We start from the raw sequence: 26,632 nt of genomic DNA on the forward strand, positions 1-26,632 counted from the left end.
TAATCTTCAGCATTCTTCTGTAGCACCACATTTCGAAAGCTTCTATTCTCTTCTTGTCCAAACTGTTTACCGACCACGTTTCACTTCCATACATGGCTACACTCCATACAAATACTTTCAGAAATGACTTCCTGACACTTAAATCTATACTCGATGTTAACAAATTTCTCTTCTTCAGAAACGCTTTCCTTGCCATTGCCAGTCTACATTTTATATCCTCTCTACTTCGACCATCATCAGTTATTTTGCTCCCCAAATAGCAAAACTCCTTTACTACTTTAAGTGTCTCATTTCCTAATCTAATACCCTCAACATCACCCGACTTAATTTGACTACATTCCATTATCCTCGTTTTGCTTTTGTTGATGTTCATCTTATATCCTCCCTTCAAGACACCATCCATTCCGTTCAACTGCTCTTCCAAGTCCTTTGCTGTCTCTGACAGAATTACAATGTCATCGGCAAATCTCAAAGTTTTTATTTCTTCTCCATGGATTTTAATACCTACTCCGAATTTTTCTTTTGTTTCCTTTACTGCTTGCTCAATATACAGATTGAATAACATCGGGGAGAGGCTACAACCCTGTCTTACTCCCTTCCCAACCACTACTTCCCTTTCATGTCCCTCGACTCTTATAACTGCCATCTTGTATCTGTACAAATTGTAAATAGCATTTCGCTCCCTGTATTTTACCCCTGCCACCTTTAGAATTTGAAAGAGAGTATTCCAGTCAACATTGTCAAAAGATTTCTCTAAGTCTACAAATGCTAGGATCGTAGGTTTGCCTTTCCTTAATCTTTCTCCTAAGATAAGTCGTAAGGTCAGTATTGCCTCACGTGTTCCAATATTTCTACGGAATCCAAACTGATCTTCCCCGAGGTCAGCTTCTACTAGTTTTTCCATTTGTCTGTAAAGAATTTGTGTTAGTATTTTGCAGCTGTGGCTTATTAAACTGATTGTTCGGTAATTTTCACATCTGTCAACACCTGCTTTCTTTGGGATTGGAATTATTATATTCTTCTTGAAGTCTGAGGGTATTTCGCCTGTTTCATACATCTTGCTCACCAGATGGTAGAGTTTTGTCAGGACTGGCTCTCCCAAGGCCGGCAGTAGTTCCAATGGAATGTTGTCTACTCCGGGGGCCTTGTTTTGACTCAGGTCTTTCAGTGCTCTGTCAAACTCTTCACACAGTATCTCCCATTTCATCTTCATCTACATCCTGTTCCATTTCCATAATATCGTCCTCAAGTACATCGCCCTTGTATAGACCCTCTATATACTCCTTCCACCTTTCTGCTTTCCCTTCTTTGCTTAGAACTGGGTTTCCATCTGAGCTCTTGATATTCATACAAGTGGTTCTCTTATCTCCAAAGGTCTGTTTAATTTTCCTGTAGGCAGTATGTATCTTACCCCTAGTGAGATAAGCCTCTACATCCTTACATTTGTCCTCTAGCCATCCCTGCTTAGCCATTTTGCACTTCCTGCGCGATCTCATTTTTGAGACGTTTGTATTCCTTTTTGCCTGCTTCATTTACTGCATTTTTATATTTTCTCCTTTCATCAATTAAATTCAATATTTCTTCTGTTACCCAAGGATTTCTACTAGCCCTCGTCTTTTTACCTACTTGATCCTCTGCTGCCTTCACTACTTCATCCCTCAAAGCTACCCGTTCCCTTATGCTCTCCCTGAAACTCTGTACAACCTCTGGTTCTTTCAGTTTATCCAGGTCCCATCTCCTTAAATTCCCACCTTTTTGCAGTTTCTTCAGTTTTAATCTACAGGTCATAACCAATAGATTGTGGTCAGAGTCCACATCTGCCCCTGGAAATGTCTTACAATTTAAAACCTGGTTCCTAAATCTCTGTCTTACCATTATATAATCTATCTGATACCTTTTAGTATCTCCAGGGTTCTTCCATGTGTACAACCTTCTATCATGATTCTTAAACCAAGCGTTAGCCACGATTAAGTTGTGCTCTGTGCAAAATTCTACCAGGCGGCTTCCTCTTTCATTTCTTACCCCCAATCCATATTCACCTACTACGTTTCCTTCTCTCCCTTTTCCTACACTCGAATTCCAGTCACCCATGACTATTAAATTTTCGTCTCCCTTCACTATCTGAATAATTTCTTTTATTTCATCATACATTTCTTCAATTTCTTCGTCATCTGCAGAGCTAGTTGGCATATAAACTTGTACTACTGTAGTAGGTGTGGGCTTCGTATCTATCTTGGCCAAAATAATGCGTTCACTATGCTGTTTGTAGTAGCTTACCCGCATTCCTATTTTCCTATTCATTATTAAACCTACTCCTGCATTAGCCCTATTTGACTTTGTGTTTATAACCCTGTAGTCACCTGACCATAAGTCTTGTTCCTCCTGCCACCGAACTTCACTAATTCCCACTATATCTAACTTTAACCTATCCATTTCCCTTTTCAAATTTTCTAACCTACCTGCCTGATTAAGGGATCTGACATTCCACGCTCCGATCTGTAGAACGCCAGTTTTCTTTCTCCTGATAACGACATCCTCTTGAGTAGTCCCTGCCCGGAGATCCGAATGGGGGACTATTTTATCTCCAGAATATTTTACCCAAGAGGACGCCACCATCATTTAATCATACAGTAAAGCTGCATGCGCTCGGGAAAAATTACGGCCGTAGTTTCCCCTTGCTTTCAGCCGTTCGCAGTACCAGTACAGCAAGGCCGTTTTGGTTTTTGTTACAAGGCCAGATCAGTCAATCATCCAGACTGTTGCCCTTGCAACTACTGAAAAGGCTGCTGCCCGTCTTCAGGAACCACACGTTTGTCTGGCCTCTCAACAGATACCCCTCTGTTGTGGTTGTACCTACGGTACGGCTATCTGTATCGCTGAGGCACGCAAGCCTCCCCACCAACGGCAAGTTCCATGGTTCATGGGGGGGTAGTTCATATTATGCAGCTTAATATTGAAGGCATAAGCTCTGCCAAATGTGAGTATCTACAGAAACAACTGCATGAACTTAACATTGATGTTGTCAACATTCAGGAAACACATACCAAAGATGAGCAAGATCTTCAGCGTAGAGGATGAAAACCTGGTTATGCACTGGTCGAAGCTATCCCCCATCCACAATATGGAATAGCCACTTATGTGAAGTCAAGCCTAAAGGAGTGCATGTAATTGATTCTACAGAAGTTAACCATATCTACACAATAGAAATCCAGATAAATGACTTAATAATTGTCAACCTGTACAAACCTCCAATTGTGAATTGGACCTCCACAGTTCTGCCGGCTTTTGATCACCCTTGTATATAGACTGGAGACTTTAACAGCCATCACATGGATTGGCAGTATGACACTGTGAATGTCAATGGGGAGTCACTAGCTCAATCGCAGAAACTACCAGCATGCACTTGGTCTTTGATGTGAAAGACAAGGGAACTTACCACTCTGCACACTGGAATAAGGATTACAACCCATTGTGTCCAAAGATCAGCTAGACCAGCCACTTAATGCCACTCATACTGTTCTGTGTTATGACAGAAATTGGTTTAAAAATTCCCCTTGTAAACTCAACGCCGCTACCCACACGGAATTTTCAATGAGCTAACTGGGATGGATTCTCAAAAGACCTTGACTCCAACTTAGCTGCAAAGAACTTACAGACAACAGCAAACAAACTACGACAAATTCGTCAGACTAGTTATCAAAGCTGCTAAGTCAAACATTCCTAAGGGTTACAGAAAGGAATAGGTGCCTGGATGGAACCAAGAAAGTGAGACTTTATATCAAGAATACTGAAGTTCCAGAAATCAAACAGTGGGCTCACAGCTACTCCACTCTTTAAACAAGAACAGATGAGAGAAATTGGAAGCGACACACAAAGAGATGAACTTTGCCAAGGCAAGTAGGAAAGCATGGAGAGTCTTGAATGGGCTAACTGGCAAGCAACACCTCAAAAAGCCGTATCCTAAATTGAGTCCCGACCTCATTGCCAACCGGATCACAGACCTCACAAGGGCAAAGAGAGACAAGAATCATACCAGAGCAGCAAAATGTAACCCCTCTAACCTCAAGCGCAGTGCCCCAAGAAACGAGCCACTTTCCAGGCCCTTTTTCATAGTGGAAGTGGAAAATGCTGTCAAGCAACTGAAAGTTGGTAAGGCTGCTGGCCCCGACAACATCTATAATGTATTTATTAAGAACATGGGCTCACACTGCGTACGCTGGCTCACTTCACTCTTCACTTACATACTCAAAGAGAACAAATTTCCCAGACAATTCAAACTGCCAAAAGTTATAGCCACTCTCAAACTTGGCAAGCTAGAAGACAGCCCTGAAAGATACCGCCCTACAGCACTGCTCAGTTGTACATTCAAACTTTTGGAACAAGTCCTCCTAACCAGAATAGCACCATTCGTCGAGGTTGCTACCCCTCCTGAACAAGCTGGCTTCAGAAAAGGACGCAGCTGCACCAATCAAGTTCTTGCCCTAACTACCCATATTGAAGAAGGTTTTCAAGTCCATCTGAAGTCAACAGGTTCTTCATCAACCTGACAGCCTTGTATGGCGACAGGGACTGATTTACAAGCTACTGCAAGTTGTACCAAGTCGAGAAACTGTGAAAGGGACTCGAAGTGTTTCTAGGCAGCTCTAAAAGCAACAAACGGAAACTAAATAATGGACAACCACAGGGATCTGTTTTAGCCCCATCACTATTCAATTTATACATTAATGATTTACAAACCACAACATCAACTAAATTCATCTATACTGATGACACTGCACTGGTAGCACAGAGCAGTAATTTTGAAGATGGTGAATTCTTACAGAGGATCTGGAGAAGATGTCAACTTTCTTCAAGACCTGGAGATTGATCCCAAGCACATCAAAAACTGAAGTCTCTTGTTTCCATCTAGCGAATCACACTGCGAACTACAAACCAAGAGTTTTGCTCAACAGGCAAAAGTTGAGGTACAATTCTTTCCCAAATTATCTCAGAATCACTCTAGATAGAACCCTGAGCTACAAAGAGCACATCACCAAACTTTCTCATAAATATGTTGCAAGGAACAACATACTACATAAACTCAGTGGTACCACCAGGGGAACCTCTGCTGACTGTCTGCGTTTAACTGGCACCAGTCTTGTGTACTCTGCTGCCGAGTACTGTGCACTTGTCTGGTTGGAAAGAGTACATGTGAAGAAGGTAGACACAAAACTGAATGACACAATGTGCTGCATTACCGCTGCCATCAAATCAACCCCATGCCTCTTGTAACCTATATTGAGTCACATCTCTCCACCTCACTTAAGGCGGAAACAAGCTCTACTGAGGGAGGCCAAGAAAATCTATGCATCATCCTCTGCACCAGGAATTCTGTCATCCGCCACAGCAACGATTGCGATCAAGAAGACCAGCAAGTGTTACTGCAGGACAACTCATCGTGGATGGTTTTGATCTAAATGAAAGCTGGAAGCTGAATGGTCAACAAAAACATTGGGAACAAGAGCCCATCACCTTGATCCCACAAAGAAGCCAAAAGGTTTTGACCTACTGAGGAACCTCTGGCGCCGCCTCAACAGGTTAAGGACTCGACATGGTTGTTGTAGCTACTTCAGATACAAATGGGGCTGGATCGGTTCACCAATGTGTGAATGTAATCAAGAAGAGCAGACAATTGAACATCTAGTACAACGCTGTCCACCTCATTCATACCCTGGAATTCCCGACGACTTGTTCACTTGCACACCCAGCTTAATTAATTGGTTGAAAAACACAGACTTTAATGTTTAATCTAGTCTTATATCAAATGTATATTGTATAAAATCACTTGTATTACTTCAACTGTACATTGTATAAAATCACCATACGATTAAATAAACCTAGCGTAAGTGGTGTCTATGCAGAGTCAGCACAGCTAAGCTGGCTTACTTCAGAATGTATCAATATTAAGGTGTGCTAAGCTATTTAAGCTCTGCTGCATGAAAAACAACTAGTTTGGGCTGATGATATGGCATACAGAGAGCATAGTGTTTAATGGTGTACAGTTAAAGTGGTGCATTGGGCACTAGAAGTTATATGTTGTGTTGTTCTGTTGTGATTGGTGACCAGCAGTTCATCAGCTGTTAGATGTGTTGTAAATTGTTATTGTGGGGTAGTTCTTGTCAACAAGAATGAATTGATTAAAACTGGAATTCACTTGTACTTGAGTTTAAGGTGGAAACCTGTGAAAACAAAAGCCAAGTTTTGATGTTATTGAATTGCCTATGCATTATCACATGATTAATCTTTTGAGTGAAGAAAGCCTGCTGTTTTTGCATCTGGTGAGTTTTGCTTAACTGAAACTGTTATCCTTGAATGCCTGTCTGTTTTCTATTTGGTAATTTTACTTTAGTGAAGCTGTTATTAAAGAAGGCCTGCCTGTTTTCTATTTGATAATTTTACTTAACTGAAACTGTTATTAAAGAAGGCCTAGGCCTATCTGTTTTCTATTTGGTAATTATATTTAACTGAAGCTGTTTTTATTGAAGGCATACCTGTTCCATTTTTGATTAAATTAAGAGCTGTTTCATAATTTGGGCTAGCTGAAAATCTTATTTAATCAATGCCTGCCTGTCTTTATTGACCTATTATTGAGATCTGATATCTTACTCAATCTGTGTTGTAATTAACTGAAATTGTGATTGCCAAAGGGCTACCTGTTTCAGAGGTATTATGTCAACAAGGTAGTAACAGGAAATGAAACATGGTGGTACATGGGCCCTAACCTTTCACCTTAGACCCCTTTATCTAAAACTGTTGAGCTCACATGAAAACCATAGAGCTCACAGGCTAGATTTTCCTGTCCATTGGTGATATTTAAGAATTTTTCTTAAAGTAATTAGTTTGCTATAGGGCAATGGTTACTGATTCTGAAGTAGTGACAACTTTCTTCCTGCTTTGCTGACATTTGAAATGATTACATGACAGAACCACAACACCCAACACTGAAATATCGTTGTTTTGTTATGGGTGGCCGAGGAAAACATTTCAGACACACCTCCAGTAAGAATTGGCATAAAAATCTCTGAGGATATGCCAAGGAATTCTTTTGGGTGTTTTGGGCATGAAATGTGTTGCAGTGAAGTTTGGTCCAAAATTGTTGAATTTCGACCACAAATGATATCAGTCAGGAATTGCTGAATGAAGTCGACAATGATCCAGAACTTCTAAAGAAGGTGAGAAAACATGCATATACAAGTATGTCATTGAAACCAAGGTCCAATCATCCCAATTGAAACTACCTCATAAGCCACGACAAAAAAATTTGACAAGTTCTACCACTTGTGAAGGTCCTTCTTGCTGTTTTCTTTGATCACAATGGGATAGTGCATCTTGAGTTCCTGCCTTCCAGTTATACAGTCAGTAAGGAAAACTATCTAGAAGTTATGCACTGTTTGCATGAAGCAATCCAATGAAAACAACCATAATTGTGGCAAAACCAACTGAGAAAATTGCAACACAATAATGCTCCTGCTCAAACCTCCAAGCTTGTTCATGATTTTTTGGCAAGAAACAAAACTGTTATGTTGCCTCAGCCACTGTACTCACCAAACATGGCACCCTGCAACTTCTTCCTATTTCCAAGGCTGAAGAAACCATGAAAGGATGTCGTTTTAGCACCACTGATGAGAGAAAATTCGGATTGCTAAAGGAGATGAAAACCATAGCAAAAAGTGAGTTCCAGGAGTGCCTCCAAGACTGGAAAAAGTGCTGACACAAGTGTATTATATCTGAGGGGGGATTACTTTGAAGGGTAAAAAGTTGATGTTGATGAATAAATAGTGATTCTTTAAGAAAAACAAAAATTCTCATTACTTTTTGGTCATGCCTTGTACTTATGTTACCATTTCTTTTCCTCCTCGTTTCTAATTTAGTGCCTAGATGTCAATTAGCTTCAGATCTTTCCAGGAAACAACACACTTGCTGAAATTCATGGAGCTCTAACAGTGGAGAAATAGCAAAAATGTGTATTTGCTTAACTTTCAGAGAAGTTGATGTTTATTCTAATACTGTAATGTTGTTCTGTTCTCTTACAGGTTTAGGTGTATCAGTGTTACCCTGCAAAACCCTGTGGATACGGGAAGTTGATACCTTTTCAAAACTGCCATCTTCTCTTTTCATTACAATAAATATAATCTTTGACGGAGTCACATGTTCTGTGCTGTTCATGGTTTCTCAAACTTCTAGTTCTTCAAGGGCTATTCACGAAAGAAAGTTTGCTTTGGTAGGCATGAAAAGAAAAATAAGAGGCACTGAAGTGCTAGTACTTGAAGAGAAATAGGACTTCAATATGAAGGAAACAGAAAGGAAATGTTTCACAACTCAGAACAATTATGAGGCCTAAAGCATCAACATGCAAACTGATAATGGATATTTAGTTGTGTGTTTGGTTATAACAGACAGAATTTTTTGGGGAGTGATTTACATAAAAATAATATATCCTAACTGAAAGACTTATGGAGATGCTCGAATATAAATTCAGCCAACACACATTCATTTACACTCTGCCAAAGTTCAATAACAGTGGACAGTAGAGCTAAATACTCAGTTTCCACAAACTCTGAGTCATGTCTTACATGAATTACTAGCAAATACATCTGGAATTACATACCTTCAGCCATCTTCTTGAGTTCAGTATGCTGATCAAGTAGACTGATGTTTGACTTCCTGCCCCATACTTGACCATCCTCATCATCTTCATTGTCTCGTTCATTCTCACTTGATGATTTTCCTTTATTCCATTCCTCCTTTAACTGAAAGCAAAATAATAATAATAATAATAATAATAATAATAATAATAATAATAATGTGAGCACATTCTAAGAACACAATACAACAGTTAAATACTCTTCAAAAATATACCTGAGTCAGCCTTCCTAATTTGACGAGCTGTTCCTTCTTCCGTAGTTTAACAGGCACATATGGAACATATTCATCTTCACTTTCTGAGCTGGAAGTTTTTTCTTCTCTCCGGTATCGCTAGAAAAGTGAACTAAATCTTAACATCACAAGCCTTAGACACAAATAAATATTCTTGAAAATCTGATAGTTATTTCTGCTTGAAATTAGCAAAGAAATTCATCCACTTCTTACATCTACACCTAAATCTATACACTAAAGCAATCTTACACTGTGTGTCAGATCATTTTCATCCTTGTCTGTTCCATTTGCAAATGATGCATTTGAAAAACCAATATTGATAAACTTCTGTATGAGTTCTAATTTCTCTTTTTTTTATTTAATCATGGTAATTTCATGAGATATATGTGGGAGGAGGTATTATGTTTCACAACTTTTCTTCAAACATGCACTCTCGGAATTTTAACAGTACACTTTTCCATGATACACACTGCCTCTCTTGTAGTGATGTAGTTTGTAGAGCATTTCTCTAATGGTCTCAAGCTTACTACTTGATATGGTGAGAAATGTGCTACTTTTTGTTGGATCTTCTCTAACTCTTCAGTTAGTCATACTTATTAAGAGTCCACTTTGAAAAGAACACTGAAAAGTCTGTACTGTCATGCATGTCTTAATGTAGACAAGACTGACAAAACCAGTGCATGTTTTATACTAACCTTCACAAACTAAAATTTTAATTATATGTTTGGTGTTTATTATCTAACAAACATTTGCTTAAAAATCAGTGTGTGACAGTTACATCAGTAATATACAGGGTGGTGCAGATTAAAGTAGCCCATGTAAGTATAAGGGAAATGCAGTGAAATTACAGAAATGAAGAGCTGAAAAGGACTTACCATTTATTTACAATAAAAAATACAGTGAAAGATACATTTACAGAAGATGCTGACAGTGACTCCCTGTAACATCAATACACATAATTTGCACATCTAAGCATTCAGTGAGTTGCGCACACACAACTGTGTTGAGGATAGCGTAGCGTAAAGAAATATCAGTCCAATGATGGGCGTTTCTGTTATACTGCACCAAACGCCTATTTTTTTGTCATGGAGTGGTTGCTGACACACAATGTTAGGGTTCTCTGTACTGGGTGAGAAAGGTGGTACAAACGACACACATTATTTTACTTTCATTTTGGGCAGCTACAAGTATTGAATTGAGAAAATAATCTGATGGAAGTACGAACAGAATTCATTCAGCTGCATCTTTTCATATCATGTTTTGTAAAACCCATCATGAAGGAGAACTTCACCAATGTTGAACAAGTCAAAAAACACATCAACCAGTCGAAGCAGCCATTACAGACCACTTCTGAGAAGTATATTAATAACCACTTACAACTGCTGCCAACCTATCCACATTAATAATTATGCGAATTACTTTTGCTTTTATCTGATAGTCCAAAGTAAGCAGAAACATAATTTTACACCAAACACAAACAGGTCTCTACAAGATGGTAGAGTTAAAGCTCATTTTATTCAATACTAACACTAAATGAGCTTTTGAGTCACATTCAGGAGATTCAAGATAAAGGACTGACAGGAAAAAGAATAATATCCTTGGGTGAGATGTAGTCTGCCAACCACAGAAAATGTTTCGGATAGTGATCCAAATTATTGGTATCTCCAAATCTAATTTGGGACATGGTCATATGGAAGATGACGTATGAGGACTGTGAAAGTTTTAAGAAAAGATAACAAGTAAAAACACTACTTGTGGCAGTAATAGTGTGGATATGGATGAGAACAGGGTATGCAGGATGGCAAACTGGGACATAACAAATTTTTTGTGACAACTGGAAAATAACAGATTCTTTGTACTTATTTAACATTGTTCAGCTGCACTAGTGTCACAATCACCAATGTACAAATAATTTTGTAAAAATCATTAATGACAGGTTAACACAGGGTGAGTTGTACTAAACTTTCTCATTAAAAAAAAAATGTATGTAACAAAAACAAATCCACATGCGATGAAATTTACTTTATTATTTGAAAGACTGTAGAGCACAATTTCAATTTACTTGGTTTTGAAAATAATATCTTGTAAATGCATATCCCCATGGTCCACATAGTTACGGAGCCTATACTGGAAATTGTCCATGACTCTGTGAGGCATATTCCAGGGAATAGCACTGATTTCTTTGGTGTAACACCCTTGAGTTTATCAGTAGTAAGGGGATGACGTGTGTACACTTTTTCCTTGAGATAAGCCAAGAGGAAAAAATTACGTGGTGTTAAATCAGGCAATCTGGGGGGGGGGGGGGGGGGGTACCCAATGTTATACTGTGGAGAGACAAGATGACAGGGAAACATTTGTCTTAGAATTTGCACTGGATGATGCAATGTGTCTTGTTGGAATCAGATGTTGCACCTGTCATGATCATGTAATAATTCATCCAATTTTGGTCACAGAAAATTTTCAACCATGTAACAATAATGATTGGTTAATGCATATCATGAACTTGAATAATTACAGAAACCTGTGAGGAAGATATTGTGATGGTGCCTTCAATTTTGCATCATAATGCAAGAAGCACTTGAGGATGAATATTTTGACTCCAAACTGATATTCAGTGATGAAGCAACCTTCCATTTATGTGGGACAGTTAATCGCTACAAAGTGAAAGTGTGGGGCACTGAAAATCCTCAAGAAATCAGGTCACATGAACAAGACTTTCCATATGTTAATGTTTTCTGTGCAGTGCCACAGATGAAGCTGTGTGGGACCGTTTTCCTTCTGTCAGAAGACTGTGATGGGTATCTCTTAGCTTGATATGTTGCATTTGTGGTTGTTTCCATAACTGATCCTGAGAATTTCATATCTCGACAGGCAGAGGCACCCCTCATTGGAGCATCGATGTTCATCGCTACTTAAACGATGGACTTCTGTATATGTGTGGTGTTGAAGATGATGTGGCTTTATTCCCTTCGCTCCCCAGGTCGCCTGACCTAATGTCTTGTGAATTTTTCCTTTGAGTATACATTAAGGACCATATTGATGTACCTCCACTGCCAAGAATGATGGCCACTGCCAAGAATGATGGAACACCTCAGAGAACAAATCAATGCTGCTGTGATGTTGCTACATGAGGTATGGAACAAACCTGACCATCACTTGTACATGTGCCATGTGACCAGAGGGCCCTCACTGCAAAATGCAAACTTGAGTGAGTTTATGATTCCATTCATGCATTTAGTCATATTTGTACATATAACACCCTGAAAGAGTCATTTATAGTAGGTCTGTTTATTAAAAATGTCATTCCATAAAACTTTAAGAAATTACAAGTAGCACAGACACCCATAACTGAAATTAACAGAATTATAAAAATTCTAAGAAAACAAAAGCTCACATGATGTTGACGGAATTTCAAAAAGGATTCTGAAAAGTTGCTCTACCTTAATAAGTAATGTTCTTAGTAATATATATGTAATGCTTCATTGACACAGGGAATTTTTTTGTGTCAGATTGTTAAACCTTTTTATAAGGAAGGTGACAAGTAAGACTTAAATAATTATTGTCCAATTTCCTTATTGACGTATTTTTCAAAAATATTTACAAAAGTAATGTACTCAAGAGTAGTCCCACTTTCAAGTAGAACCAATTTACTTAGCTGTTCAGGGTTTGGATTCCAGAATGGCTGCTCGACTGAAAATTCTATTTATACATTCACTCACCAAGTATTACAAGCCTTAAATAATAAAATATTGCCAGTTGGTATTTTTGTGATCTTTGTGAGGTGTTTGGTTGCATAGGTCATGTTACTTTCTTAGAAAAAGTAAGTTTTATGGCCTGATGGCTTTACATACAACTGGTTTGAATCATACTTAACAAATAGAAATCAATATATAGTTTTTAAAAGTTCAAATTACACTGAAAGGAGAGAAAATTATTGTGACTAGTGAGAAGTCACCACGGTAATCCTACAAGGTTCAATTTTGGGTCCACTACTATTCCTTACACACGTGAATAGCCTTCCACTTAACATTCATCAAGCAGAATTGGTATTTACTGCAGATGATAGTAAAGTTAAAATAAATTCCATTAGAGAGGAAGCAACTGAAGATTGTTAATGATATTTTTCAAAGAATTATCAACTGCTCCTCTAAAAATGGCCATTCCCTAAATTTTGAGAAAAAACACTACATTCAGTTCTGTACAACAAACATAGTCATACCAACAATTCGTTTAGGAGTCAGTAAATGTGGCAGAATACTCCACATTATTGGGTGCACATACTGCTGAAAACTTGAACTTGATGAAGCATATTACTGACCTACTCAAACAACGAAGTTCAGCTACTTTTGCTCTTTGGACAATTGCTAGTCTTGGGAACAAATGAATCAATCTTCAGACATATTGCATATTTCATATCAATAATGCCTTACAGAATAATATTCTGAGATAACTCACAACTTAGAAAGAAAGTACTGATTGCGCAAGAGTGAGCACTAAGAATAATATGTAGTGTTCACCTGCAGTTGTCATGTAAGCACCACTTAAGGAGTTAGGCATTTTAACTGCACCATCACAATACATACATATGCTAATGAAATTTGTCATAAATGATCCACCACCATTTGAGAAGAACAGTGATGTCCATGCATATACAGGGTGTTTCAAAAATGACCGGTATATTTGAAATGGCAATACAAACTAAACGAGCAGCGATAGAAATACACCGTTTGTTGCAATATGCTTGGGACAACAGTACATTTTCAGGCAGACAAACTTTCGAAATTACAGTAGTTACAATTGTCAACAACAGATGGCGCTGCGGTCTGGGAAACTCTGTAGTACGATATTTTCCACATATCCACCATGCGTAGCAATAATATGGCGTAGTCTCTGAATGAAATTACCCGAAACCTTTGACAACGTGTCTGGTGGAATGGCTTCACATGCAGATGAGATGTACTGCTTCAGCTGTTCAATTGTTTCTGGATTCTAGCGGTACACCTGGTCTTTCAAGTGTCCCCACAGAAAGAAGTCACAGGGGTTCATGTCTGGCAAATAGGGAGGCCAATCCACGCCGCCTCCTGTATGTTTTGGATAGCCCAAAGCAATCACACGATCATCGAACTATTCATTCAGGAAATTAAAGACGTCGGCCGTGCGATGTGGCCGGGCACCATCTTGCATAAACCACGAGGTGTTCGCAGTGTCGTCTAAGGCAGTTTGTACCGCCACAAATTCACGAAGAATGTCCAGATAGCGTGATGCAGTAATCGTTTCGGATCTGAAAAATGGGCCAATGATTCCTTTGGAAGAAATGGCGGCCCAGACCAGTACTTTTTGAGGATGCAGGTACGTTGGGACTGCAACATGGGGCTTTTCGGTTCCCCATATGCGCCAGTTCTGTTTATTGACGAAGCTGTCCAGGTAAAAATAAGCTTCGTCAGTAAACCAAATGCTGCCCACATGCATATTGCCGTCATCAATCCTGTGCACTATATCGTTAGCGAATGTCTCTCGTGCAGCAATGGTAGCGGCGCTGAGGGGTTGCCGCGTTTGAATTTTGTATGGATAGAGGTGTAAACTCTGGTGCATGAGACGATACGTGGACATTGGCGTCATTTGGACCGCAGCTGCAACACGGCGAATGGAAACCCGAGGCCACTGTTGGATCACCTGCTGCACTAGCTGCGCGTTGCCCTCTGTGGTTGCCGTACGCGGTCGCCCTACCTTCAGTCACTAAATTAACTTTCGATTTTCCTGTTTTATTAATTATTTTGCTAAATTAAGTCAGAGTGTAGCGAAATTTATTGCTTCTGACAAACTTTCAGTTTTCACACTGCACGTGTCAACCTTCAGTTGCCACGCTTCTAGTGCTAATTATATGTGTAATAACATTTCTTTTTCAGTTACTATAGTAATTGTCCTTAGGACTGGCGACCATAATTTCCCCCAAATCTCAAATATCTAATTACCGCTAGTTAATTATTAACGTAACGGCTGCACATTTACTTTCTTTATTAACTTTACCCCTTTTCAAAATTAATTTCCACCTGTTTCATTAGCATTTTTCTTTTCATTTAGATGTAACCCTTTCCTCCCTCTTTACCGACAGTTTAACTTCGGTGACGATTGCTTTTCCCAAATTTCCATTAGGTACATGCGGTTTAATTTTTCACTGTCATTAAGGTCGATAAGTGAAGGGGAGGTTACAGGACGTGTGAAGCTGGCCATTGGACAGATGGAGGTCAATGTCAAGGAAAGTGGCATGGGATTTGGAGTAGGACCAGGTGAATCTGATGGAACCAAAGGAGTTGAGGGTGGAGAGGAAATTCTGGAGTTATTCTTCACTGTGAGTCCAGATCATGAAGATGTCATCAATAAATCTGTACCAAACTTTGGGTTGGCAGGCCTGGGTAACCAAGAAGGCTTCCTCTAAGTGACCCATAAATAGGTTGGTGTACAAGGGGGCCATCCTGGTACCCATAGCTGTTCCCTTTAATTGTAGGTATGTCTGGCCTTCGAAAATGAAGAAGTTGTGGGTCAGGATGAAGATGGCTAAGGTAATGAGGAAAGAGGTTTTAGGTAGGGTGGCAGGTGATCGGCGTGAAAGGAAGTGCTCCATCGCAGCGAGGCCCTGGACGTGCGGAATATTTGTGTATAAGGAAGTGGCATCAATGGTTACAAGGATGGTTTCCAGGGGTAACAGATTGGGTAAGGATTCCAGGCATTCGAGAAAGTGGTTGGTGTCTTTGATGAAGGATGGGAGACTGCATGTAATGGGTTGAAGGTGTTGATCTACGTAGGCAGAGATACGTTCTGTGGGGGCTTGGTAACCAGCTACAATGGGGCGGCCGGGATGATTGGGTTTGTGAATTTTAGGAAGAAGGTAGAATGTAGGGGTGCGGTGTGTCGGTGGGGTCAGGAGGTTGATGGAGTCAGGTGAAAGGTTTTGTAGGGGGCCTAAGGTTCTGAGGATTCCTTGAAGCTCCGCCTGGCCATCAGGAATGGGATTCCCTTGGCAAACTTTGTATGTAGTGTTGTCTGAAAGCTGACACAGTCCCTCAGCCACATAGCCACATACTCCCGACGATCAAGTACAACGGTTGTGGAACCCTTGTCCGCCGGAAGAATGACGATGGATCGGTCAGACTTGAGATCACGGATAGCCTGGGCTTCAGCAGTGGTGATGTTGGGAGTAGGATTAAGGTTTCTTAAGAAGGATTGAGAGGCAAGGCTGAAAGTCAGAAATTCCTGGAAGGTTTGGGGAGGGTGATTTTGAGGAAGAGGAGGTGGGTCCCGCTGTGACGGAGGACAGAACTGTTCCAGGCAGGGTTCAATTTGGATAGTGTCTTGGGGAGTTGGATCATTAGGAGTAGGATTAGGATCATTTTTCTTCATGGCAAAGTGATATTTCCAGCAGAGAGTACGGGTGTAGGACAGTAAATCTTTGACGAGGGCTGTTTCGTTGAATCTGGGAGTGGGGCTGAAGGTGAGGCCTTTGGATAGGACAGAGGTTTCGGATTGGGAGAGAGGTTTAAAGGAAAGGTTAACTACTGCATTAGGGTGTTGTGGTTCCAGAGTGTGTTGATTCGAATTTTGAGGTTTTGGGGGGAGTGGAGCTGGAAGTGGGAGATTGAGTAGATGGGAGAGACTGGGTCTGTGTGCAGTGAGAGGAGGTTGAGGTTTGCTGGAAAGGTTGTGAAGGGCGAGTGAGTTGCCTTTCCGGAGGTGGGAAACCAGGAGATTGGATAGTTTTTTGAGGTGGATATATATTTCCAGCCAGTGCAAGACACAGAGAAAGTTCTTTGCTGATGACTGCAACATCACAGCCACTGATGAAACACCAGAACTCCTTTTAGAGGATATTTATGGTTGGACAATATGCAATAAATTAACACTGAACATGAATAAAACAAACAGTATGCACTTCAGTGTAAAGATGAGAAATAACTGTCACATTATGCATAGAATGTAAATCTATAGATGTAGGGATGAACACAGATTGTCAGCTAACATGGAATAAACAGAAAGACACCTTCAAAATGAATGTCATCAGCTTGTTATGCTCTTAGGGTTTCAGCATCTGTATGTAACAGCCAATGTCTTGTGATGACATAGTATGCCTAGATACACCCAATTCTTAGTTGTGAGATTCCTTCCTGGGAAACAAAGGCCCAAAACACAGAAACAGTTTCTAAACTGCAGAAAAGGGCTGAAAGAATAATAACTAGAAGTAATAGTTGGGCTCCTTGTAGAGAGCTATTTAAAATTTTGGCATATTTACATCACCAAGTGCATACCGGTATATCTACCAATCTGTGATGCATTTCAAGGAAAACATTACAAAGCATTTCACTAACAGCCCCATATCTAATCATGGAATAATAGCCAGTTTGGACTACACTTAGTAAAAAAACACACAGCATATTATATCACAGAATAAAACTGTATAATAAACTGCCAAAGGAAATGAAAAAGATTACTAAAATGTGTCTGTTCAAACAGGCAGCTAAAAGTGCTTAATAAGTAAGGTATACTACACAATTCAAGATCACTTACAGTGCTCAGAAGAATGGGTAGTAATAAAATGTGGATAACTACAACACCCTGTCAAATTTCACGGTTTACTGTTTTTACAAGGGAATTTTGTCCAGCTATGCAACCTCTTTCAGGTGGGCTGAGGAGCATAGTCGAATATAAGTGAAAATGTAGCCATCAGTGAGTGTCCTTAATGTATATGGTGATGAACAAAACTAGTTTTATATTGTGAGTTACCTAAACACATTGTGTGCAAATCAAGGAGCACTGTACAATAGTGACCAACAGAATGAGGCACTGCTGCTGTTACAACACTGACCTCATATTCAGGAGGATGAAGTTGCTGTCTGGCTATCCTGATTTGGGCTTTTCTAAATTGCTTAGACAAATGCCAGGATGACTCCCTAATCACGGCCAATTCCAACCACCTGTCCCATCTTCATAGACCACCTGTCCTACTCTCATAAAGCATGTTATGTATTCTGTATGTTTTATATTTTGAGCTATTGATTTGGTTTTCATTACCTTGACAATTCTTATATCAATGCAAGATAGATCATTCATGTGCTGTCCCCTTATACACAGCCCAGTCACATTAATGACATCACCTCCTATGTTTGATGTCAATGTGCAATAACCACACAGCCCAGTCACATTAATGACATCACCTCCTATGTTTGATGTCAATGTGCAATAACCACTAACAGATGGCCGGTGGCTGCACTAGCAGTGGAGGGTACACAAAGCATTTCGGGGGGATGCGGAAAACAGTGCAGTCATTGTCGTAATGCTGAAACAAAGCAATTTATGTGATGTCCAATTTGTATCTGATAGTGATTTGTATTCCCCATCTAGCATGGAAATGGGCAATTCAGAGGTACTAAAGTTGCAAGCAACAGTTGCGGGATGCCAATGTAAGGGGAGACAGAAATATGTGAATCACATGGCACCAACGGTGGTGATTGTTTGCCGATTAGCCAGAAGTCTGGGCTTGTGGCATGGCTCACTCCTTATTGTACTTTGTAGCTGTCCATATCACGCCACTGCACAGCCAAGCTGAATTCAGTTTGTTTCCGGTCTTGAATTGGTTACTGATTTGGCTCAGTGTATCTACTGGAGCAAGTGACAATGAACAGTTTCTATCCTTGTTATGCAGGATAGAAAAGTCCAAAAAGGCCTCATGATTGGATTTTGGGCCAAGGGTGGGAATATTTCTAAAATGGCTAAGTTTGTAAACTGCTGGCATGGCACTTTGTTTAAAGAATACTGTGCACTGCAAAATGGCACTATCCAAAACTGGCACTGAGGCAAGTGTGTGCAATACAGGCTATAGATGACAGGAATGAACAACGGCTGTGGAGATGAGTATGGGCAAACAGATGTGCAACTGTTGAGCAACTGAATCCCACGATATACCAAGTGGTTACCATCAGCGTCTCCACAACCACTGTTCAGAAAACATTTCTGTATATGAGTCTCCACAACAGGTACCTGGTTTATGCACCTGTGCTAACTGCTGTTCATTGGTGGAATTTGCATGCCAACACTGCAACTGGATGACCACTGAATAGCAACAGGTGGCTGAATCACATTTTTGCTACACTGGACAGATGGCCATCGGCATGTATGTTGAAAAACATCTGAAAGCAAGCACCTTGCATGCGTTATAATCTGGGACTGTTTTTGTGGTATTTCCTGAGTGATTTTGTCATTCTGGAAGGCACACTGGATCAATACAAGTATGCATCTATGCTTTGGGACTGTGACCACCACTACGTGCAGTTTGTTTTTCCTCGGCATGATGGCATCTACTAGCAAGACAACGCAATGTCACACATGTATCACAATGTATAAGCATGGTCCAAAGAGCACAAGGACGAGTTTATTCTACTTCCCTGTCCACTAAACACCCTGACTGTCCACCAAAATCCCCAGATTTAAACTCCATCAAGACTCTGTAGAGCCACCTTCATCGGGCTGTTTGCACCATGGATCCTTAACTGCGGAACCTAGAGCTGGTGGAAATGGCACTGGAGTTGGTGTGGCAAATGGCATTGCAGTTAGTGTGGCTCCACATCACTGTAGGTACCTTCCAGAACCTCATTATCTTCCTGCACCTGTCGCAACAGTCCACACTGCAAAAGGTGGTTATTCAGGTTGTCACATTAATGTGACTGGAAAGCGTAAATCTGTCTGTAGACACCATGAAAACGTAGAAGGGATCACAATTGTTTTACATCCTTGGGTTCAGGATAACCTTTTATAGTTTATATTCTTTCTGCATCAGGTTGTATGCCATTTATCTCTACAATAAGACCCAAAAATTTTAACTTTTTGTCTCCCAACATGCGATTTAGAAAGTTTTATTGTTAATCTTTTTTCTTCTAATTGGCTTAAAATTTGTGTTAACAACTGACAATGGTCTTGTCAAGTTTTAGAAACTAACAAGTCACCTACACATACAATTAATTCTCACACTGCCAGTTAAAACCAAAAGAGAATACTTTAAACTGTTATGGTTTACCCTCAAATAAGAAAGCTGTGTATGGTCTTCATTCCTCATTTAGTGGCACCTGCTAGCATACTGTTTTAAATCCATACAACTAACGAATTTCGCTCCGTCTATCTTTGATAACAACTCCTCTCTATCAATGGGTCTGTACTGTTCAGTTTCAATATGTTTATTTAATGTTTGTACATCCAAAACTAATCGAGCACCACCTGCAGGTTTCTTCACCACCATTAATGCATCATTGTGTACTCTTAAAATACATTCAATGATATCATTAATGACCATCCTTTGTAATTCTTCCCCTGCTCTAACGCAGAGACTCATTGGTATTTGGTAAAGTTTGCAACAGAAAAGCTTACTTTTAATTTACATACACATTCTTTAATCATATAAGGTTTGTCCGAAATACATCCTTCTACTTTAACAAAATACCTTCTAGCTGATTTTTCTATTCTACCAATAGTATATTTAATTCCACTGATTTTAGTTTTATATTTTTCAACAGTTCTACTCGAGTATGATCTTGTTCCTCAACTACAACAATATCAGTCACAGTGACTTTTCACAAAAGTTAATCTTCCTTAAAAGTTAATAAACTATTATGGAAAGGAATATTATAATTATTATTCTCTCTTTCTCACATAACTCTTTTCCTGTTGAAATTCAATGACATTTCTTTATTAACCAGCCAATTCAATCCTAATAGTACATCTAAGTTTAAATTAGGTACTACTAGTAGTGTCTCATGAAATGTAACAGTATCATTAGTGATAGGTAGCCATGTTTCTTCTTTAATTTGTTTTCTTTTACAGCCTGTTATCCCCACAATATAAACTCCAGTTACTGTTAATAAAGGATAGGCCATTCAATATATTTCTTATAGCTACAACTACTATTATAATACCTATGGACTCAATAGCTCAAATGTTAACTGGAACTTCCTGGCAGATTAAAACTGTGTGCCAAACTGAGACTTGAACTCGGGACCTTTGCCTTTCATGGGCAAATGCTCTACCGACTGAGCTACCCAAGCACGACTCATGCCCCATCCTCACAGCTTTACTTCTGCCAGTACCTCATCTCCTACCGTCCAAACTTCACAGAAGCTCTCCTGAGAACCTTGCAGAACTAGCACTCCTGGAAGAAAGGATATTGCAGACACATGGCTTAGCCACAGCCTGGGGGATGTTTCTAGAATGAAATTTTCACTCTACAGCGGAGTGTGCGCTGATATGAAACTACCTGGCAGATTAAAACTGTGTGCCGGATCGAGACTCGAACTCAGGACCTTTGCCTTTCGCGGGCAAGTGCTCTACTGACTGAGCTACCCAAGCACAACTCACGCCCCGTCCCCACACCTTTTTAATTTCGCCAGTACCTCGTCTCCTACCTTCCAAACTTCACAGAAGCTCTCCTGCGAACCTTGCAGAACTAACATTCCTGGAAGAAAGGATATTGTGGAGACATGGCTTAGCCATAGCCTGTAGTCTGGCACACAGTTTTAATCTGCCAGGAAGTTTCATATCAGCACACACTCCGCTGTAGAGTGAAAATTTTATTCTAGAAACATCCCCCAGTCTGTGACTAAGCCATGTCTCCGCAATATCCTTTCTTCCAGGAGTGCTAGTTCTGCAAGGTTCACAGGAGAGCTTGTGTGAAGTTTGGAAGGTAGGAGACAAGGTACTGGCGGAATTAAAAAGCTGTGAGGATGGGGCGTGAGTCGTGCTATGGGAGTTCAGTCGGTAGAGCATCTGCCCACGAAAGGCAAAGGTCCTGAGTTCGAGTCTTGGTCCTGCAATATATGTTAACTGTTTGAGTACTTGATTACCAATATTTATTTTTAAATATTCCTTGTAAATCATTCCAAGGAGCGAATTGCTGAGAACATTCATTTCCCCACTCTGCAGCATTCCCTTATATATATTTTAGGACAAAATTGATCTTTTCAGAATTGTCCCAGCATTTAGGCAGTGACTTACAAAATATCCTGAAGCAGCACTTTTTTTCTGTAACTATGCAACAGTACACAGTACTGGCACCTTTTTTCTTGCATTTTAAAAAGTGTTAGATTCATTTGGAGCAAACTGTATTATAAATATCTCGGTAGATGGCACTGCCTACTAAAATGAAATTTTCAGTTTTATTCCTTATAAGTTAGCACCACAATTTTTCATAAATAGGGAGTTGTGCTCAGTTAACTTGCAGTATCAGTGTTTCTTGTTCTGTGGTGTTTTAATAATTATCAACAGGTGTTTGGGAGCTGTTCACGTCAGTTTTGAGGATACTTTCAACAACTACAATCATTTTTCAAAATGAGTAATATAATTAGTTTCTTTATGCTGATTAGTAAAAAAAAGGTTGAAGAAGTAGAAATTGTCAGATCTGCACATGGTCAAAACTTGGAAGATTCAGATTATGAATGGCCCCTATTTTGGACACTGCTTCAAAAAAATGACTTTTGCAAGAGAGACCAGAGGATGTAAGTCAAAAATAAAATGTTGGGTTGTAAACTGTGCCATGATGTCAAATGCCTAGCCTCTGATAAACTGAATGTGCCAAGATTTTAGATTCCAAGTATTGGCCAGAAAATCCCAGGAAGGTCCTGTCATTTGGTGAAGCCAAAACTAGGAAGTTATTCAGAAAATTTAGTTTAAACGAAATAGAAACAATTCATGGTTTTCATGAATATATTCAGGAATATAAATTCCCAGAGATACTACTTCCTCCAAAACACACTTTGTGCACAATTGAATAACTTCCAAAAAATTTGAAAGGGTTTTCTCTATGCTTGTACAGACAACTACTGCAATGCTGTTCATCAGAATGGTATGGCCTCCTCTCGCTCAGTTCAAACCCAACAAATACGTAGATTCATGGCTGCTCCCAAGTCATCATTCTTCCCTAGGTAGCAAAAGCAACAAATAGTATGATGAGTGCACATCAGAGCATATGTTAAAATTGTAGGATATACATCTCCTTCAGGCTTAAACACCAGAAATAGTTAGTAAAAATTTGTCGAATTCTCCAAACAAAGTTCTATTAATTCTGTAGGGAACCCACAGTTTTTCAAAAACTTCTTTTTTAAAAACTATCTTTCGTTTAGCTTATTCATCACATAGCCTTTGGTATTCCACTTCTGTCCCATTTGTCTCAGCTGATGACTGAGGCCTATCGATAGATGACTCAATATTTCCCTGCTCTTTTTGTTCAATCCAGTTGCTAAACTGCTCCTCCAAGGATGCAAGATTAGAGCCTCAAGTTAATTTGAATCTTTATCCCATTCAACAATTTAATCTCATTGCTCTCTAAATTGCTCATGAACCTCACTGCTCACTAAATCACACTGCTTAATAATTTCAGAATGTAGCTCCCCAGTTAAAACAGAAATTACGATTTACAATTTGGATACCTTATTATTTATTTTTAACTTCTCTTTACATGTATCAATATTGGGTTCTTCTAATCTGTGAATTATGATCTTTCTTCTTGTTGGTTACTTGTAATTCAGCTTTTAAGTCAGCACTAGTTTCACTTATGTTGGCTTTTGTCTCAGCAATGGCTTGCTCAACTTTAACACCCTGGGTGTTTATAGTTTCATTTAAATCTGCTTCTAATTTAGCAGTATTTGCATCTAGTTTGATATGTAGCTGGTTTAGTTTTTCCCTAAATTGTTCACTCCAGATTTTCTAAAGTTCTCGAAAATGCTCCTCCAGTTTTTGGCCAGTACAGGCAGACAATTACAACAATATTCAGTTGAAAGTTAATCTTTTCCTGCTAACAACTGTCACAGTCAGGAATGTAAGTCCGTAAAAAAGAAACTTCTGAACACAAAATGCACTTTAACTACCCAACTGATGAAAACAGTCGAGACCTTTGATATAACGGCTGCCAATTTGCAACTCAGGGACTTTATGATTCTTCTGAGTAATGACTCAGGTAATTTATTTATTATTTATCTACAAAATATTTCTTCTTAAGCTTTTATCTTTTGTGCTTGTAAGTGGATAACCACTTCTTTGTAATGTGCAGCTGCTGACTTGATTGTCAATGAAAACTATGATAATTCCTGATAAATTTCAGTTAAAATGTTGATACCCTCTTATCTTTCAATTACTATTAATGAAACATTGGAAAAGTCCAGACTGAATAATAACAATATAATGAGAAAGACAGAGTGCTACTCAGCATATAGAGGAGATGTTGAATCACAGACAGGCAAAACACAAAGTCTCCTACACATTGCGCTTTCAGCCAAAAGGTCTTCTTCTAAAGTAGAAAACACACACACATTCATGCATGCACAACTCATGCATACATGAAAACTTCCTCAGGCCACTGTGGTCAGACTACAAACAACTGTACCTGATGGGAGACACACACTGTGGGTGGTGGGGGTAAGGAGGAGGCTGTGGCAGGGAGAGGGAGGTATAGTACAGTAGGATGGATGGAGAGAGTAGTGCTTCTCCTGGGAGCATACACAGATGTGGTGAATGGTGAAGACAGGGTAGGGCTGCTAGCTACAGTCGGAGGTTGGGGGGGAGTGGAAATGGAGAGAAGTAGTGGAGGGGAAAAAAGACTAGTGGGTGCGTTAGTGGAATAGAAGGCTATGTAGTGCTCGAATGGGAGCAGGGAAAGGGATAGGTGGGTGGAGAACAAGGATTAGTGAAGTTTGAGGCCAGGGTGGTGGTGGTGGTTGTTGGGATATTTAAGGGGGACTAAACAGCGAAGGTCATCAGTCCCCCATACAAAAACCAGGCGAGACATATATTCGCAGAGCAGGTAAAACCCCAAGGGGAAGGAGACTCCCCCCCAGGCACTGAAAGAACACAAATTAGGCAACGAACACTACAGACAAGAAGAGTACAGATGAACACCAGACAGAAAGAAACAGAAGAAAAGAAGATGGCCGGAGACTGGTTGACTGACCACGAGAACAAAAAAAGGGAAAGAGTCAACCATCGTACTACACACTAAAATCTGCAACCAAATATGAGAGACTTGAGGACAAGAGACACAGAAAGGGAAAGGTGCAGGACCTTCCTAAATGGAACCAAAAAAAGGACTACCACGGAGAAAATTTAAAACGTCGTCAGCCATGGAGGCATCGTCACATAAAACCAAAGGCGAAGTGCCCGGGAGATTAAAAGACTGCCGGAGGGAGCGCAGTCGGGGACCGTCAGCCGGGACCCACACCGACACAGGGGGGGATCCTCCTGACGCAAAAGATGGCCGTGCGTCAGGTAGGTATGGCCGATGCGGAGCCGACACAGGATTACAGAGTCCCTGCGAGAAGCCCGCAGGGAGGACCGCCACACATCGGTCGTCTCCTTAACAGCCCGCAGTTTATTCGGGGACGTCAGGCCACGCCACTCAGCAGCCCACATCCCAAGCACCTTACGGCGCAACACCAACTGCTGATCTCAAGCTGGGAGGCCGATCTCCAAAGCTGGGGCATCGATCACCCCTTTGGCCAGCCTGTTGACAAGTTTGTTCCCCGGGATGCCAACGTGACCTGGCGTCCAAACAAAGACCACCGAACGACCAGAGTGGGTAATGGCGGAAACAGACTCCCGAATAGAGGATACCAGAGGAGAAGAGGGATAGCAGCGGTCGACAGCCTGGAGGCTGCTCAGGGAGTCACTGCAGATGACGATGGATGTACCTGAGCAGGAACGCATATGCTCAAGAGCGCGCAATATGGCCCCAGCTCTGCAGTAAAAATACTGCAGCCAGCCGGCAAGGAGCGCTGTTCAACATGGGCAGCGTGAGCAAAAGTGTAGGCAGTGCGACCATCAACCAAGGAACCATCAGTGTAGACAGTCTCACAGCCCAAAAATGAGGCGAGGAGCGCAAGAAAACGGCGACGAAGGGCCACAGGCGGAACCGAGTCCTTGGGTCCCTGTGCCAAGTCCAGACGGACGGACGGCCGGGGCAAACACCAGGGAGGCGTAGGTGCACGGACCCGGAAGGGAGGCAGAAGAGGGAATGACCCCAGTTCCGACAGCAGGGACTGGACGCGGACAGCTATGGAAAGCCCAGACCAAGGTCGCTGTTCGGGCAGATGGAGGACCATGGCAGGGAAAAGCAGGCAATGATTTGGATGGCCCGGCGAGCATTGCACGTGGACAGCATAGTCGGCGAGCAGTCGATGGCGGCGAATCTGCAGCGGGGGAACCCCGGCCTCCACCAGTAGACTATCCACAGGGCTCTTATGGAAAGCGCCAGTTGCAAGCCGAACCCCACAGTGGTGTATGGGGTCTAACATCGTCAACACTGAGGGTGATGCAGACCCATAAGCCAGGCTCCCATAATCAAGCCTGGACTGCACAAGGGCTCTGTACAATCGCAACAGCGTGCAGCGATCTGCACCCCAAGACGTGTGGCTCAGGCAGCGGAGGGCGTTGAGGTGCCGCCAGCATTTTTGCTTCAGCTGAGTAATATGAGGAACCCATGTGAGCCGGGCATCAAAGACGAGTCCTAAGAAGCGGCAAGTGTCCACCACTTCAAGCAGGTGGCCGTCGAGGTAAAGTTCAGGATGAGGGTGGACCGTCCGACGCCTGCAGAAGTGCATAACTCGAGTCTTGGCTGCAGAGAACTGGAAACCATGAGTCATAGCCCATGATGCTGCCTTGCGAACGGCTACTTGCAGCCTGCGTTCGGCGACTC

At 40.8% G+C, this 26,632-nt stretch overlaps 1 protein-coding gene across 1 annotated transcript in view; it reads right to left on the reverse strand.

The window, feature by feature from the left end:
- Positions 1–26,632, reverse strand: part of LOC126175206 (ATP-dependent RNA helicase abstrakt) — a 136,997-nt gene that overhangs the window by 85,051 nt on the left and 25,314 nt on the right. Inside the window, exons 2-3 of the mRNA XM_049921815.1 lie at positions 8,899–9,015; positions 8,648–8,789 (exon numbers count right to left, since the gene is read on the reverse strand). Of these exons, the coding sequence (XP_049777772.1) occupies positions 8,648–8,789; positions 8,899–9,015 (259 nt within the window). The remainder of the gene's footprint in view (positions 1–8,647; positions 8,790–8,898; positions 9,016–26,632) is intronic.

This window comes from Schistocerca cancellata, chromosome 3 (assembly GCF_023864275.1).
Source record: "Schistocerca cancellata isolate TAMUIC-IGC-003103 chromosome 3, iqSchCanc2.1, whole genome shotgun sequence".
NCBI classification, from domain to species: Eukaryota; Metazoa; Arthropoda; class Insecta; order Orthoptera; family Acrididae; genus Schistocerca; species Schistocerca cancellata.